A 16644-nucleotide genomic window follows, 5' to 3' on the forward strand; every position below is an offset into this window, starting at 1 on the left:
TCTCTTTATTAAAAGAGAGGAAAGGCTATTAATTAAAAACATGAAAGTAGAAATCCTGTTTTCTTAAAATTACTAAACCTGGAAACACTTAGGAAACATTTAGTGAAAGAATAAAAATTGTTTGCAATAAAAATTAAGAGACCACGGGATTTGGACACATGCTTTTTTATTAGTATAGATATCTTAGACAACACTGCAGTTTCCAGAGGAGTCCCACGTTATTACACCAACAGTGTGAATTTCTGACAGAGGCAAGACTGAGCACCATAGTATACAAATAGAAGGACCATGCTTGATTGAGGACAACAGAAGTTCACTAAGGATGCACGACCTATTTCAGAAGTTCTCAGGCCTCCCCCTCGCTCTCCTCCTGGCCTCCGGCCACGTCCAGCCGCACACGGGGCTCAGGCCTCGTCCTCGCCCTCCTCCTCCTCAAACTCCCCCTGCTCGTCGGCCGTGGCGTCCTGGTACTGCTGGTACTCGGACACCAGGTCGTTCATGTTGCTCTCGGCCTCGGTGAACTCCATCTCGTCCATGCCCTCGCCCGTGTACCAGTGCAGGAAGGCCTTGCGGCGGAACATGGCCGTGAACTGCTCCGAGATGCGCTTGAACAGCTCCTGGATGGCCGTGCTGTTGCCGATGAAGGTGGCCGACATCTTGAGCCCGCGGGGCGGGATGTCGCACACGGCCGTCTTCACGTTGTTGGGGATCCACTCGACGAAGTAGCTGCTGTTCTTGTTCTGCACGTTGAGCATCTGCTCGTCCACCTCCTTCATGGACATGCGGCCCCGGAAGATGGCGGCCACGGTCAGGTAGCGGCCGTGGCGCGGGTCGCAGGCGGCCATCATGTTCTTGGAGTCGAACATCTGCTGCGTGAGCTCGGGCACCGTCAGCGCGCGGTACTGCTGGCTGCCCCGGCTGGTCAGCGGCGCGAAGCCGGGCATGAAGAAGTGCAGGCGCGGGAAGGGCACCATGTTCACGGCCAGCTTGCGCAGGTCGGCGTTGAGCTGGCCCGGGAAGCGCAGGCACGTGGTGACCCCGCTCATGGTGGCCGACACCAGGTGGTTGAGGTCCCCGTAGGTGGGCGTGGTCAGCTTCAGGGTGCGGAAGCAGATGTCGTACAGCGCCTCGTTGTCGATGGAGTAGGTCTCGTCCGTGTTCTCCACCAGCTGGTGCACGGACAGCGTGGCGTTGTAGGGCTCCACCACCGTGTCCGACACCTTGGGCGAGGGCATCACGCTGAAGGTGTTCATGATGCGGTCGGGGTACTCCTCGCGGATCTTGCTGATGAGGAGGGTGCCCATCCCGGACCCGGTGCCGCCCCCCAGCGAGTGGGTCAGCTGGAAGCCCTGCAGACAGTCACAGCTTTCTGACTCCTTCCGGACCACGTCCAGGACCGAGTCCACCAGCTCCGCGCCCTCCGTGTAGTGGCCCTTGGCCCAGTTGTTGCCGGCACCGCTCTGGCCTGCCGGAGGGAAAGGAGGATATCAGACACGAAAACTAGCAAAGGAATATTCCAGATTCTGTCATTTTGACTCTGCACTAGATTTAGAGATGACAGATTCTTCTCTTTTAGAAACCCTTCCTACCTACAAACAATTTTTCTATACCAGTGACCCTCAAAAACACTGGAGATCTAATAAAGCAAAAAGGTTAGTTCATGAGGCAGTTAATTAAGAAGATGGTTTAACAAAACCCAATTGGTTTAAAATTAAGAACAAAGAACCTTATGTAAATACTTAAATCAGCTACAAGGAACAGGCAGGGTGGAGGCACACGTGATCAGAAGAGGCCACTCCAAGCAGCTGTCTCAGCCGCTCCTAACCTGTGCCTTTGGCCTTCGCTCCAGGAAATGCTTGCCTGTTGTCACTGGCCCTCTGAGATGACCAGTCACCTGGGAGCTGCTGTTGGAAGCTTCCCTTCGCTCTTTATTCTCTGCCCTCCCCAGGCTGCTCTGCCGTGGGACGGACCCTCTGCAGGCGGACCCCGTCCTTTGAGCTGTGCGGAGAGGGACCAGAGGAGCGACAGCCCGTGGACCGGGGGCAGTTAGGCCAGGACTCAGGGCCTCTGTGGACACGCAGCCTCCAGCGGGGCACTCAGCAGTGAGCTGTGACCTCCACGGGATTCAGAAGGAAGTGCGCCTCCCGAGCCGGTGCCCGGGGACCACGCTACATACCGAACACGAAGTTGTCGGGCCTGAAGATCTGGCCGAAGGGTCCAGACCTGACCGAGTCCATGGTGCCCGGCTCCAGATCCACCAGGATGGCCCGAGGCACATATTTGTTACCTGCGGGGACAGAGCAGGACTCAGAGCTGCGGTAGGCAAAGGAATCACAGACAGCGCCCTGCTCTCTGGGCCTCTTACGGCAGAATTCAGCAGGGAAAATTCCAGATGAGACAAAAGTAGGAGATTAGAGGCGGCTTCTGCTCTACAAAGGGAGATAATGGCCTGCCTCGTCATGACAAACATGCAGGAGACTTCAGGAGCTCTGAAGTGTGTTTTTGAGCAGTTAAAAATGCATGCAGGAAGCCTTTCTTTGTCATTTGCATGTTCCTAATACGTTGCCTCTGCCGCAGAACAGAAAGCAAGGTGAGGGGGCAGGAAAGCTTCCAATAATCACCGGCAGCTTCATTGTAGTACACGTTGATTCTCTCCAGCTGCAGGTCACTGTCTCCATGGTAACTGCCCGTGGGGTCGATCCCATGCTCATCGCTGATGACCTCCCAAAACTGGAAATAAAGAAAACCGCTTGACGGCCTGGCATCCGAAGTATCAGTAAAAATGGCTCCCTTCTCCCTCTCCTGTCCTTGGAACGGCGGCGTTGTGGTCAGACAGTCGAGGAGACCCAGACAGACCAATAGTTGCCTGCCCTGATCCTCCAGCAGCTGCTGCTGAGGGGCTCAGGAATCCGCCGCGCATCAGCCATATGATGGCGACAGGCTGAAAAGCTGGGAGGAGCCCTGAAGGAGGAGAGTGGCCAGAGCCGCGGGGGCTGTCACCCCCGGCAGGGCTGAGTGTCAGCACCCCAGCTGATGGACGGGTCCTGGCAGGACCCACACAGGTGGACCCCGCCCTGCGGCTGCCGGCAGGGATCCGTGTTTCCTGGCACAAACCCGACCCAGCTCTCCAAGCGGCTTAGTGTTAGGCGCTGACATCTTACTGTCCTCCGGCCACTGACTGCAGCAGCGGAATGGTGGGGTAGCGCGGGCAGGAGCCCAGGAGCACGCGGGGGGCAGTGGCTGGAGCTGGCCACGGTGCGGGCGCAGGCTGCAGGCTGCATTGTGAATTTGCAGCAGGAAAGGGGGTGGGGGGGCTGGGGGGCAATATGGCGGTTCTGAAAGAGACCACGTCCTCGTACAGGCGCCCGCCCACACCCATGCACCATGCCCGTGGCGCCTCGCCCACTGCGGGCGACAGTCACAGCCCTGGACGGCCACCTGCCGCCGCGCAGGCGGGAATCAGACTCCGACGTTATACGTCATTCTGTCTAGCTGGTGCTCGCATTAAGGGATCTAACATCCCTGTCTTTCGGACCCACGAGAAGTCTCCATAACATCTGTCACCCAATGACACTGCATTTTTTCATTCAAACTACAGACAAAATATACAAATTAAATTCCATATGAGGCCACTGGATTATCACGACCAAAGGCCCTATCCAAATCTCAGAGGCTAGTCAACCAGGGAAATACCAACCGCGTCCCTCAGAAGGGCCGGGTCCGAGGAAATTTCAAAGGGGCCTTGATTAATCACACACAGCTGCGTCGCCGAGCGCACCGCGGCAGTTTCTATGGTTCCTGGGCCCCGCCCCGAGCCCGCGCCGAGAACGCGCCACCCGGGGCGGCGGCCCCCTCCCGGGCCCTGGCGCGCACCCTGGGGACCTGCCACCCCCCTCCCGCCCCTCGCGCGCACCCGGGGCCCCGCCACCCTTCCCCGACCCCTCCTCGGTCTTCACCCTGGGGACCCGTCGCCCCCTCCCGGGCCCTGGCGCGCACCCTGCGGATCCGCCGCCCCTTCCCCGGCCCCTCCCGGGCCCTGGCGCACACCCTGGGGACCCGCCACCCCTCCCCGACCCCCTCCTCGGTCTTCACCCTGGGTACCCGCCGCCCCCTCCCGGGCCCCTCCCGGGCCATGGCGCGCACCCTGCGGACCCGCCGCCCCCTCCCCGGCCCTGGAGCGCACCCTGGGGACCCACCATCCCTCCCTGACCCCTCTTCGGTCTTCACCCTGGGGACCCGCCACCCCTCCCCGACCCCTCCTCGGTCTTCACCCTGGGGACCCGCCACCCCTCCCCGGCCCCTCCTCGGTTTTCACCCTGGGGACCCGCCACCCCTTCCCGGCCCCTCACGCGCACCCTGGGGACCCGCCACCCCTTCCCGGCCCCTCACGCGCACCCTGGGGACCCGCCACCCCTTCCCGGCCCCTCACGCGCACCCTGGGGACCCGCCACCCCTTCCCGACCCCTCCTAGGTCTTCACCCTGGGGACCCAACGCCCCCTGCCCGGCCCGCCCCGGCGCGCACCTTGGCGCCGATCTGGTTGCCGCACTGGCCCGCCTGGATGTGCACGATCTCGCGCATGGTGCCGGCTGCGGAGCGGGTGGAGGCGCGGGCCCTAGGCTAGGCTGTGCGCAGCGCAAGGCGGCGGACACGAGCGCAGAAACCTGCCGCCGCCCCTCCGGCCGCGCCTTTTATAGCGGATGCCCCGCCCCCGCTCGGTGACGTCAGCGGGCGGGGCGCGGGGGCGGCGCGGAGGGGCGAGGGGACTGCGGCACCGCGAGGGGGAGCCGGGGCGCGGCGCGAGGTTCCGGCCGGGGTGCGCTGCGCGGGGTGCCCGTGGTGGGCAGCCCAGCCTTTCCCGTAGGGTTTGCGGCGTCCCTAGGCTCCCTGCCTCCCGGGCAGGGTCCCGGGCCCGCGGCCTCGATCTCCTCCTTTTCGGGGTGGGAATGGCGGCGGGTGCAACCGCGGGGAGGGGGTGCGGGGCGGGGAGGATGGGGGTCCCGGTGCGGGCCGAGAATGGCTGTCTTCGGGGGGCCGGGGATGGCGGGGTGGGCGCCCTCCGCCTCCGCCCACGTGTGGAAGGCGGTCGGTGAGGGAAGGGCCTGGAGAAGTGCCTGGGCGCCTGGGCCTGTCTCGCGTGTGCTTTGGGTCCTGGGTCCTCGCACAGGCCGCTTGCATGTGCAGAATATCGCGTGCGCGCCTGGGTGTCCCAGCGAGCACGGCATCCCGGCGTCAGCCCGAGCACGTGCCTTCCACGCGTTATGTCCCCTCGTGCCCACAGCCACCGTATGGGGCTCGACCTCCAGCTCCAGGCCACCAGCCGCATGTGGCCACTCAACACCTGAACCCTGGGAGTCTGAACTGGGGTGTGCTTTCGTGTAAAATACTCATGCGGTTTCATGGACTCACGAAGTTTAAAGAATGTAAAATATTCCACTACTTATTGATTACTTATCAAAAGAATATCTTGGATATATTTTTGAAATTAATTTCACTTGCTTCTGTTAAATTTTTTAAATGACTGCCAGACGCACAGTGACGACTAGAAAATTTTAAATTACCTACGTGGCTCACATTCTATTTCTGCTGTTCTAGAGTAAACATTATTACCATCCCAAGTTCACGGCTTGGAAAAGGAGGCTCAAAGAGTTGACCAGCCACCAGCCACAAAGCCTGTAAGTGAAGGCATCTAGCTTCCTTCTACGAAGAGAAAGCCCAGGTGAGTTTCAAAGGCTTAGTCAGGGTGAGGTAAGATCCAACCGTAATTATCCCTACGAACCACGGGTGGCCAGGGAGTGGAGACCAGGGACTGCTTCCTTCTCTTTCTCTCTGAGACCAGTTTCTCCAGCTATAAAATGATAATTATAGGTGCCCTGCAGCCAGCTTTGTGAGTAGGAAACGAGAAGCTCTATATGAAAGCGGGTCAAGTTTATGGAGCAAAAATGCCCGCATAAAACCCAAGGTGATCCTGTCCTTATACATGTTAAGCCCATTTGTCATGTTACTGGTGGGCAAAGTCACAGCTTCATCACCCCTGCTTCGGGAAGCCAGTCCTCGGAGTCCCTCTGCGGGCAGGCAGGTGCCTGGTTCCCCCTCCTGGGATGGGGGTGTATCTCTTAGGCTCCCTCCTCCTCTCTCCCTCCCGGTGCTGCTGGGCTCCCCTCGCTCAGCCCATCCCACTGATGCTGTACCCCCATGCCTAGGGCTTGGCTCGACCTTCTCACCACCGCTACCCCCAGCTTCCGCTCTCTGGGCTCTTCACGACCAGCTGGAGCCTTCCAGAACCTCTCCAGAGAACAGCTCTGCTCCAGGTAACTTCTGTGATTACACAGTTCCACGAAGATTTTCTAGAGATGACTGTGTCTTGGCCTTCATTGTTTCATTCAAGGTGGGGATTTGGGGCCGAGTAGAAGCAGAAGATGAGACCTGGAAGGGATGGTACTGGGGACAAGGGGACCTTAACAGGTGGGCATCTCTCTACGCGTGGAGGGTGTCCACTTCTCTGTGTCCTGGTCGGGTCGTTTTGTTACGTTGTGAAGATGAGAGACGCTTATTCGCTGAATGTTCAGTTCACAAATATTAAGTGACAGCATTGATTCCAGCAGGCCGGGGCCCCTGGGGATCCCTGGCAGCAAAGGCTGCCTCACTGCCACCCAGTGTGCACCCGGCCTGCTTCCTCCCCGGCACCCGCCCCATGTCTGTTCCTGTATAATCAGAGAAGCACGCGGGCAGAGTTGGAAATAGCGCTTGCCCGACCTAAGGTGACACACCCGAGGACTCTGAGCTGCCCTCCTCTGCCATATGCGTGACCCAAACGCCACCACATGGGCACACGGCACCTGTGCAGACAACAGCAGGAAACGGGGCCCACGGAACCGCTGTTCCCTGGCTTAGGCTTTGACGAGGTCTGGGGCGAAGGGGGTTGTTGCTGGCTTCTCTGTGTGTCTAAAAGGAACAGCTCTTCTGGCTGTCGGGCAGGGTGATGGGGGAGGTGAGTCAGTGTCTGCCTACCGTGGGCCATTTCCTGCTTTGGGCCTGATGTCATCGACTGCGTCTGGGCCACTCCCACCCCTAAGGGACTTTGGGGTGACGATGACAAAATTCAGACTGGTGGGGGAAGGTGTGAGTTCCCTGTGGAAGGCTAGGCCTGTGTCTTACTAAAGGGCTCTGCCTGCCCTTCCCCCTCTCCTGCCTCCGCTGAGAGCCTCTTAGTGAAAGTACCCTCTGAATGCCTGGCACCGTGATGGTGGTAATTACCGTTGCTTGATGCGTTGCTAAGTGACTGATGGGATCTAGTTGAAATATATTAGCTGGGGTCCTGAAATTTTGAGAACATCAGCTTCCTCTGTAGAATAATGAAAACCCAAGAACCATCTTAGCAATAAAATTGTATCCATTATCCTGGAACAGTCACATCCTATTTGTTTGTGCCCTCGGAGAAGGCCCAAGGGATGAGGCACCTCGATCTCTCTTTCCCCTGAAACATCTGAAATAGCCTTGCCGCTCCCTTGACTGCGCACATTTCCAGGCTTTTAGTAAAAGCATCTCTTGATGAAGATGGAGGAATTTTGCTGGAAGCATTTGAGGTGCTTCCTTTCTAAAAAGACTGTCTAAAGCAGAAACAGTCTGAACTCCAGTTTAATTTACTTTAAAGATGTCAGCTCCACCAGTTTATACATTTTTGCCCCAGACAGTAATAATTTAGAGTAAATATATGTAATGTTTCTCAGCTATCTTCTGGAATGTTTCATGTCCCAGTACGAATTATTTTTACTAGAATTGTCAATCGGGACCTTTCATAATTGAAAACAATGTATAGTACACCGTGTGTGTAATATACACATACATTGTACATACGTATATATTTTTATTGTGGTAAGAACGCATTTCATGTATACATATTTTCTGAATACAAAATTAGAAAATTTATAAAATACTAAAGAACACAAGTATGTCTTTCCACACTCCTCTAGATGTATTTTTTTCACTGTTCACGTTTGATATTTTCCTTTTTTTCCCTTTCGTGGGTTATTTAGATATTTTTGTTTGTTCCTTTAAAACATGGTTTCAGTCATTTTTGCCTTGGACATTAAGAATGAAAGATACTGTTATTCTTACGCTATGACTTAAATGAGACATAATCTCACAAATTCTCAAATATGTGTAACCTTTTCCCAACCGCTACCATTTTCCCCATAACCTAGAGAACCTGGACCGTACCAGATTCTCTGAGCAAACTCTGCTTCCCATGGCCAAGGCTGTTCACAGGACTGGAGTGAATTTCCCCTATTCAGCCCACCCCACATTCCCTGAGTGGTTAAGAGCACAGGCCCTGGATGGATGGAGTGGGTGCAAATCCTGACTCTGCCACTTATTAGCTGTGTGATCTAGGGCAAGTTACTTGACCTCTCTGTGCCTCTATTGCCTCATCTGTAAAGCGGAATAATAACAGTACCTGCTTCCTGGGGTTGTTTCGAGGACTGAGTGAATTAATATGGGAAAGCACCTAGAAGAGCCCCTGACCGCACAAGTGAGGGGGTCCCGGAGACTGTATAGTGTTACAGCAATCTTAGCTATTGCAGTTGGCATCACTGTTGCCTTCCCTCCTTCCAGGGAGCTCTTCTCCATAAATCAGGGCTCAGTGCCAACGTCAGTCTCTCCACGATGTGCCCTCCTCTGTGCCTCGTAATACAGTGCACACACTTCCACGTTACAGTCCTGGCCTCTAGTCCACGAGGCTGTGCACGGCAAGGAACGACGAGCTGCAGAGCTCCTAAGCGGGCAGCTGAGGATGTTCCTCCCCACCCCCAAACCCTGAGGGTCTGCAGGTCGATGGGCGTCCCCGAGCTGTGCAGGGCAGTTCTGAGCACAGGCACCCCGAGGGCAGGGCACGGACTGGACCAGCCCCTGCAGGAGGCATGAAACCTGAGAGAGCCTTTTCCCCCCACTTTCCAACTTTCTGGCTCCCTCGCCACCTGTCTTCTGAATGCAGGCTTTCTTCACACCAAAATCTGAGTTGCCAGAGACTTTTGGTGAGGCCAGCCATGCTGATGGCCACGGGGCCAAGCTGGGCACAGACGGGGTGCTGGTCATTTTCTCGGAAGCTCCAGAGCCCAGGGTTTGCTCTGTTTCAAGGCAAACAGATTATGGAAAAGACTGACGTCGGTATTCCCCTCTCCGAGGTGAGAAAGCCAGTAAGCCCTGCAGAGCCTAATCATTCTGTCTTCTGCTGAAAGTGTGCAGGGCAGAGGTGAACAGCAAGTAGGCATTTGGTATCCAGCCAGGCTGCTGCGGTCCTGTTCCCTCCGTCACCGCCCTCTGCTCTCCGGGGGCTCCCTGGCTCACCCATGCCCCATCCCAACTGCCAGGCTTTTCACCTGTAACACAAGACTCCAGGCCCACACTGTGCCCCCCACCACGTGGTCTGCACAGCTTTCTCTAGAATAGTCTTTGCAGAGGGGTGAGCAGCCACCTACCACCAAACTTGTAAAATCCGCCAGGGAAGATGCACTTGAAATATGCAGTGCCTTTTTTAACTATAAAATCATATTGAGGTACATCTTAAGAGTGTTTATCGGACCTTCGAGCACTGAAGTTCTGGAAAAATACAGTCTCCAGGACCTCCTCACTTGTGCGGCCAGGAGTCTTCAGAGAAACCCCCAAATTGTTTTCCTGTTCACAGTTCCCTCCTTTGTTTGCCAGCTAAGTCCCAGACATGCTTTATTTGACTGTGAAGAAATGCTACTTGTTTATCATCAGTTATTATCTATGCCTAGTTGTCATGTGGTCCAAAACCAGTAACAAGCATCATTTCAACTACGGGGTGGATTAATTTTGTTACATTTATTACTGATTATACCAAATTTTGTTGAACACTCGTAGTCTGATGCTTTTGTAACTTGCTGTCAATATTTTCTTATTTTTCTTAATTAGAAGAAGTATTTGTTAGGTCTACTCTTTTAATCTTATCAGCAAAGCCAGTTTTCCACTGGGTACCTGTAAGCATAGCCCGTGCTAGTTTTCAGGACCTGAGAAGATGGGGTGTGGAGGTGACAACTCCAAAATATGAAAAGAAAAACCTGCAATAGTTAAATTAATGTTTAATTAAATGAAACATAGCACATCAATTAGTCAAATGCAACTTAACTTTTATATCATAACATATAAGTTATAATAAAGTAAAAACTTTACAAAACGGAAATTTAAATACTTTTGATATGGTATGGGTGGCGCCTCCACGAGCAGGAGTATCTTAGATGCACACAGCCCTTAAACAACTGGATCATCCATCCTTCACAATTAGTATCATTGTCTGGATATAAAGGAATACTTTAAAATTTTTTGATAACTAGAAGAAAGATGGAGATTAAAGAAGATAGAGACGCATTATATAGGAAAGGGATGCCCTGAGAGAGCTCGAACAGAGCTGTGAAGAGGGAGGGTGAGAGGCACGTGCGTGCGCTTTGCCTGGGAGGAAACCAGACGTCTTGGACCAGTCATTTCCCCGCACTGGCCGGCAGGGGGCGCATGGCCGCGGACCGCTTGCTTGCTTTGGGTGAAGCGGGGAGAGATTTGGTGAGTTACAGGATAGAGAAGCAATGTGCAGCCAGACACCTATGTGTACTGGGCGCTGCACAGTCAAATTTTAGTTAGCTCGTGGGGTTCGTGTGTGCCGTGCAGATTCGCAGGTGACTTTTACAGTTGCACAGTTTTGTGGGGTTTTTTTAACATCTTTATTGGAGTATCATTGCTTTACAGTGGTGTGTTAGTTTCTGCTTTATAACAAAGTGAATCAGCTATACGTATACATATATCCCCATATCCCCTCCCTCTTGCGTCTCCCTCCCACCCTCCCTATCCCACCCCTCTAGGCGGTCACAGAGCACCGAGCTGATCTCCCTGTGCTATGCGGCTGCTTCCCACTAGCTATCTGTTTTACGTTTTGTAGTGTATATAAGTCCATGCCACTCTCTCACTTTGTCCCAGTGTATCCTTCCCCCTCCCCATGTCCTCAAGTCCATTCTCTACATCTGTGTCTTTGTTCCTGTCCTGCCCCTAGGTTCTTCAGAACCTTTTTTTTTTTTAATTCCATATATATGTGTTAGCATACGGTATTTGTTTTTCTCTTTCTGACTTACTTCACTCTGTATGACAGACTCTAGGTCCATCCACCTCACTACAAATAACTGAATTTCGTTCCTTTTTATGGCTGAGTAATATTCCACTGTATATATGTGCCACAGCTTCTTTATCCATTCATCTGTTGATGGACACTTAGGTTGCTTCCATGTCCTGGCTATTATAAATAGAGCTGCAATGAACATTGTGGTACATGACTCTTTTTGAATTATGGTTTTCTCAGGGTATATGCCCAGTAGTGGGATTGCTTGGTTGTATGGTAGTTCCATTTTTAGTTTTTTAAGGAACCTCCATACCGTTCTCCATAGTGGCTGTATCAATTTACACTCCTACTAACAGTGCAAGAGGGTTCGCTTTTCTCCACACGCTCTCCAGCATTTATTGTTTATAGATTTCTTGATGATGGCCGTTCTGACTGGTGTGAGATGATATCTCATTGTAGTTTTGATTTGCATTTCTCTAATGATCAGTGATGTCGAGCATCCTTTCATGTGTTTGTTGGCAGTCTGTATATCTTCTTTGGAGAAATGTCTGTTCATGTCTTCTGCCCATGTTTGGATTGGGTTGTTTGTTTGTTTGTTATTGAGCTGCATGAGCTGCTTGTGTATTTTGGAGGTTAATCCTTTGTCAGTTCCTTCATTTGCAAATATTTTCTCCCATTCTGAGGGTTGTCTTTTCATCTTGTTTATGGTTTCCTTTGCTGTGCAAAAGCTTTTAAGTTCCATTGGGTCGCATTTGTTTTTATTTCCATTTCTCTAGGAGGTGGGTCAAAAAGAATCTTGCGGTGATTTACGTCATAGAGTGTTCTGCCTGTGTTTTCCTCTGAGAGTTGTGCAGTGTCTGGTCTTACATTTAGGTCTTTAATCCATTTTGAGTTTATTTTTGTGTATGATATTAGGAAGTGTTCTCATTTCATTGGTTGCATAGTTTTGTAATTCATGCGAGCTTGGGTCCCTCTGAGATCCCAGGACTGAGGTCGGAGGAATGAAGCCGAGGATGGGGCACAGGTGAGCTGTGGAGGCTGACCAGTGTTAACGCAGGCCCAGACCTGCTCCCCGGCCTTACTGCTGGGCTGGAAGGATGTGATGTGAAAGCAAGACAAGGGAACCAGGAGGCGCAGGCGTACGTCCGAGTGGGGCCTGTCCCTGCGGGGCTGCTGCCGCGAGTCCAGAGCCTAAGACAGAAGTTTCCGTCCTAACTTCCTGCACTGGCAAATTTGAAGCACTGAACTGGAGCCAGTCCTCAGGTTGCAAGGCTGGCTCAGCTGCCTTTTTCATTTTTGCCCACCTCTTGCTGCCCTTCCCCCAACTTGAGCACACAGGCTCCACCCCCTCATGAAAATCCTTACCAAGAAGATAATTTAATACCAATCCATTAAGGCCTTATTCTGATGAGCAAGTATATTAACTCTTCCAAGAATGATCACATAGAGGCATAGACTTCTGTGGTCAAAGGGGCCTGAAAATCAAATACTCAAACAGTGAAAGATATTCCAGAACTAGCCTATCTTGGTCCCCCGCGCAGAATTCCTGACAAGAAGCCACAAAGCCTGTTCTGAAGCAGCTTCCTGGACAGGACTAAGGCTCAGAGAGATTAAAATACTTGCCTAAAGCCCTACAGCTACTAAGTAGAAAACTCACGTCCTTTATGAACGCAGATCCAGATCGTCGGAACCGAGGTTCCAGGAACCATGTTTGTTTCGGTCCCCAAGCTGTCCGTTCCTGGTAGGCAGAACTCGAAGCCCCAAAGTTCACCAGCCCCGGGTGCACACGCCTTTTCCCAGTTATTCAATCAAACGCTAATCTCAGTTCTGTGGGAAGGGATTCTGCAGGTGTAATTCAGGCCCCAAATCAGTTGACCTTAAAATAGGGAGATTACCTGGCCGCGCCTTCACTAATCACGTGAGCCCTTTAAGGGAGAATTTGCTCCAGCTGGTGGCAGAAGCCTTCAGAGTTTCAGTGCAGTGGAGGTCCTCTCCTGGTGGCCTTGAAGGTGAGGCTGCCGGGTTGCGGGCCACGTACTGGTGTCGGCGGGCACCTCCAGGAGCTGAGCACGGCCTCTGGCCGACCGCCAGGAAGCCAGCAGGGGCCTCAGACCCCAGACTGCGGGCAACTGGATTCTGCTAACCACCTGAGGGGTGCTGGGGGACCCGAGCTGCAGATGGAGCAGCCTGGACGGTCGGCTGTGCATGGCCCCCAGCAGAGAACCTGCTGCACCCCGCCAGACACCGTAAGTTTGTTATGAGGGTCCCGCCATCGGGCTGTGGCAGCATGTTGCACACAGTGCACGAGAAAAGTGCACCACGGCCTCCCCTTTGGTCTGAGGTCAGTGCCCCTGCCCTGAAACAAGGATTTTACTCTGTTCGTTTTAATTATAAAATGCTCTTTTTAAATATTTTATTACTTTATTGAAGTATAGTTGATTTACAGTATTGCGTTTCAGGTGAACAGCAAAGTGATTCAGTTTTATATATATTTCTTTTTCAGATTCTTTTCCGTTATAGGTTATTACAAGCTGTTTAATATAGTTCCCTGTGCTATACAGGAAATCCTCGTTGCTTATCTATTTTATATATAGTAGTGTGTATATGTTAATCCCAAGCTCCTAATTTATCCCTCCCCCTCCCCCTTTCCCTTTTGGAAACCGTAAGTTTGTTTTCTATGTCTGTGAGTCTGTTTCTGTTTTGTAAATAAATTCATTTGTATTATTTTTTTAGATTCCACATATAAGTGATATACAGTATTTGTCTTTCTCGGTCTGACTTACTTCACTTAGTATAATATCCTCTAGGTCCATCCATGTTGCTGCAAATGGCAGAATTTCATTCTTTGTTATGGCTGAGTAATATTCCATTGTATACAGAGACCACATCTTCTTTATCCGTTCATCTATTGGTGGACATTTAGGTTGCTTTTATATCTTGGCTATTGTAAATAGTGCTGCTATGAACATTAGGGTACATGTATCTTTTCGGATTAGAGTTTTTGTCTTTTCCGGATATACACCCAGGAGTTGAATTGCTGGGACCATATGGTGACTCTATTTTTAGCTTTTTGAGGAACCTCCATACTGTTCTCTGTGGTGGCTGTACCGATTCACAGCCCCACCAACAGTGCAAGAGGGCTCCCTTTTCTCCACACCGTCTCCAGCATTTATTATTTGCAGACGTTTTGATGATGGCCGTTCTGACTGGTGGGAGGTGATACCTCATTGTAGTTTTGATTTGCATTTCTCTGATAATTGGCGATGTTGAGCATATCCTCATGTGTTTGTTGGCCACCTGTATATCTTTGGAGAAATGTCTGTTTAGGTCTTCTCATTTTTTGATTGAGTTGTTTGTTCTTTTTTTGATATTGAGCTGTATGAGCTGTTTACGTATTTTGGAATTAACCCCTCGTCGGTTGCATTATTTGCATGTATTTTTTCCCAGTCTATAGGTTGTCTTTTCGTTTTGTTTATGGTTTCCTTTGCTTTTAAGTTTGATTAGGTCCTATTTGTTTATTTTTGCTTTTATTTCTATTGCCTTGGGAGACTGACCTAAGAAAATATTGCTACGATTTATGTCAGAGAATGTTTTGCCTATGGTCTCTTCTAGGAGTTTTATGGTGTCATGTCTGTGTTTAAGTCTTTAAGCCATTTCAAGTTTATTGTTCTGTGTGTTGAGAGGGTGTGTTCTAACTTCATTGATTTACACACGGCTGTCCAGTTTTCCCATCACCACTTGCTGAAGAGATGCTTTTCTCCATTGTATGTTCTTGCCTCCTTTGTCGAAGATTGACTGTAGGTGGTTGGATTTATTTCTGGGCCTGAGACAAGGATTTGAGTGGAAGTTTGTTAGGGGGCTGATCCCAGGAAGCCTGGGAGGGCAATGGGGACGGAGCGGGGAAAGGAAGGAAGGAAGCGGCATTCTGCACTGGGGTCCGTAAGAGACCCCATCACTGAGTTGCCCCCCTGAGTCAGGGAAGCTGGGCTATTTAGCCTCCAGCCTGTCCTTGACTGGTCTCCTTCCAGAGGGGTGTTACAGGCAAGACACGCAGAAGGGGGCCTGGGAAGGACAGTCAGCTATGGAGGTGCTCATTCGGAGGTACCTCCCCGTCTAGCGACACAGGCCACGTAGCCCAGGGTCCTGGTCGGGGCCCTTAGCTGGTGACGCTGTCTTCTCCGTGCTTTTCAGTTCCTGCAGTTTTCATGCTCCCCAGGTGCTCTCTTCACTAGCTAAGCATCTCCAGTCTCTTCCTGGACCCCCATGAAACAGGAATCCGAGTCCTTTACAATCTGGGGTCGGGTGGGGGGACTTTGCACCCAGAACTGGCTGGGTGGCTCCCAGCTGAGAGCTGTCACCAGCGCTGCTCTGACCGCGTCAGCTTCCAGGCAGCCGCCTCATTCTGGCAACTCAGGTGAAGCTGTCCTGCTTCTTTGTGGGGCTGCAAAGACCACGTCGCGCTTCCTGCCACTCTGCCAGTAGTGCTGGGATCGTAGGGGAAGGACGTTTCATTACTGGGTGGACCTGGGCCTGCGTCTGGGGGAAGGGCCTCGTGTTCACGGCCGGTTTGCTCAGGCCTGCGTTCAGTATTTAAAATACTTAAATCAGCTACTAGGAGCAGGCAGGGTGGAGGCACACGTGATCAGAAGAGGCCACTCCAAGCAGCTGTCTCAGCCGCTCCTAACCTGTGCCTTTGGCCTTCGCTCCAGGAAATGCTTGCCTGTTGTCACTGGCCCTCTGAGATGACCAGTCACCTGGGAGCTGCTGTTGGAAGCTTCCCTTCGCTCTTTATTCTCTGCCCTCCCCAGGCTGCTCTGCCGTGGGACGGACCCTCTGCAGGCGGACCCCGTCCTTTGAGCTGTGCGGAGAGGGACCAGAGGAGCGACAGCCCGTGGACCGGGGGCAGTTAGGCCAGGACTCAGGGCCTCTGTGGACACGCAGCCTCCAGCGGGGCACTCAGCAGTGAGCTGTGACCTCCACGGGATTCAGAAGGAAGTGGGCCTCCCGAGCCGGTGCCCGGGGACCACGCTACATACCGAACACGAAGTTGTCGGGCCTGAAGATCTGGCCGAAGGGTCCAGACCTGACCGAGTCCATGGTGCCCGGCTCCAGATCCACCAGGATGGCCCGAGGCACGTATTTGTTACCTGCGGGGACAGAGCAGGACTCAGAGCTGCGGTAGGCAAAGGAATCACAGACAGCGCCCTGCTCTCTGGGCCTCTTACGGCAGAATTCAGCAGGGAAAATTCCAGATGAGACAAAAGTAGGAGATTAGAGGCGGCTTCTGCTCTACAAAGGGAGATAATGGCCTGCCTCGTCATGACAAACATGCAGGAGACTTCAGGAGCTCTGAAGTGTGTTTTTGAGCAGTTAAAAATGCATGCAGGAAGCCTTTCTTTGTCATTTGCATGTTCCTAATACGTTGCCTCTGCCGCAGAACAGAAAGCAAGGTGAGGGGGCAGGAAAGCTTCCAATAATCACCGGCAGCTTCATTGTAGTACACGTTGATTCTCTCCAGCTGCA

At 52.5% G+C, this 16644-nt stretch overlaps 1 protein-coding gene and 1 long non-coding RNA gene across 2 annotated transcripts; one reads left to right on the forward strand and one right to left on the reverse strand.

Annotated features, from left to right (window-relative positions):
• Positions 1-158: 158 nt before the first annotated feature.
• Positions 159-4652, reverse strand: LOC309827979 (tubulin beta-2A chain). Its single transcript, XM_082662980.1, has 4 exons — positions 4524-4652; positions 2622-2730; positions 2177-2287; positions 159-1465 (listed from the first exon to the last, which is right to left on the reverse strand). The coding sequence occupies exons 1-4, from the start codon at positions 4578-4580 to the stop codon at positions 405-407; spliced, it is 1338 nt and encodes a 445-aa protein (XP_082519106.1). The 5' UTR covers positions 4581-4652; the 3' UTR covers positions 159-404.
• A 162-nt stretch (positions 4653-4814) lies between these two features.
• On the forward strand, positions 4815-16439 carry LOC309827981. The gene is made up of 4 exons (XR_014297281.1): positions 4815-4939; positions 5595-5718; positions 6203-6310; positions 15930-16439. It is a non-coding gene; the product is annotated as an uncharacterized lncRNA (long non-coding RNA).
• Positions 16440-16644: the final 205 nt, after the last annotated feature.

Source organism: Grampus griseus (assembly GCF_964374135.1).
Source record: "Grampus griseus genome assembly, chromosome: 10".
NCBI classification, from domain to species: Eukaryota; Metazoa; Chordata; class Mammalia; order Artiodactyla; family Delphinidae; genus Grampus; species Grampus griseus.

Excerpts from the sequence above, each read along its gene's own strand:
- LOC309827979 (XM_082662980.1), bottom strand. The coding sequence starts at position 4,580 with ATGCGCGAGATCGTGCACATCCAGGCGGGCCAGTGCGGCAACCAGATC. Across the intron at positions 2,731-4,523 it reads GCAACCAGATCGGCGCCAAG|TTTTGGGAGGTCATCAGCGA; the intron begins GTGCGCGCCGGG and ends CTTTATTTCCAG. Across the intron at positions 1,466-2,176 it reads GCCCGACAACTTCGTGTTCG|GCCAGAGCGGTGCCGGCAAC; the intron begins GTATGTAGCGTG and ends TCCCTCCGGCAG.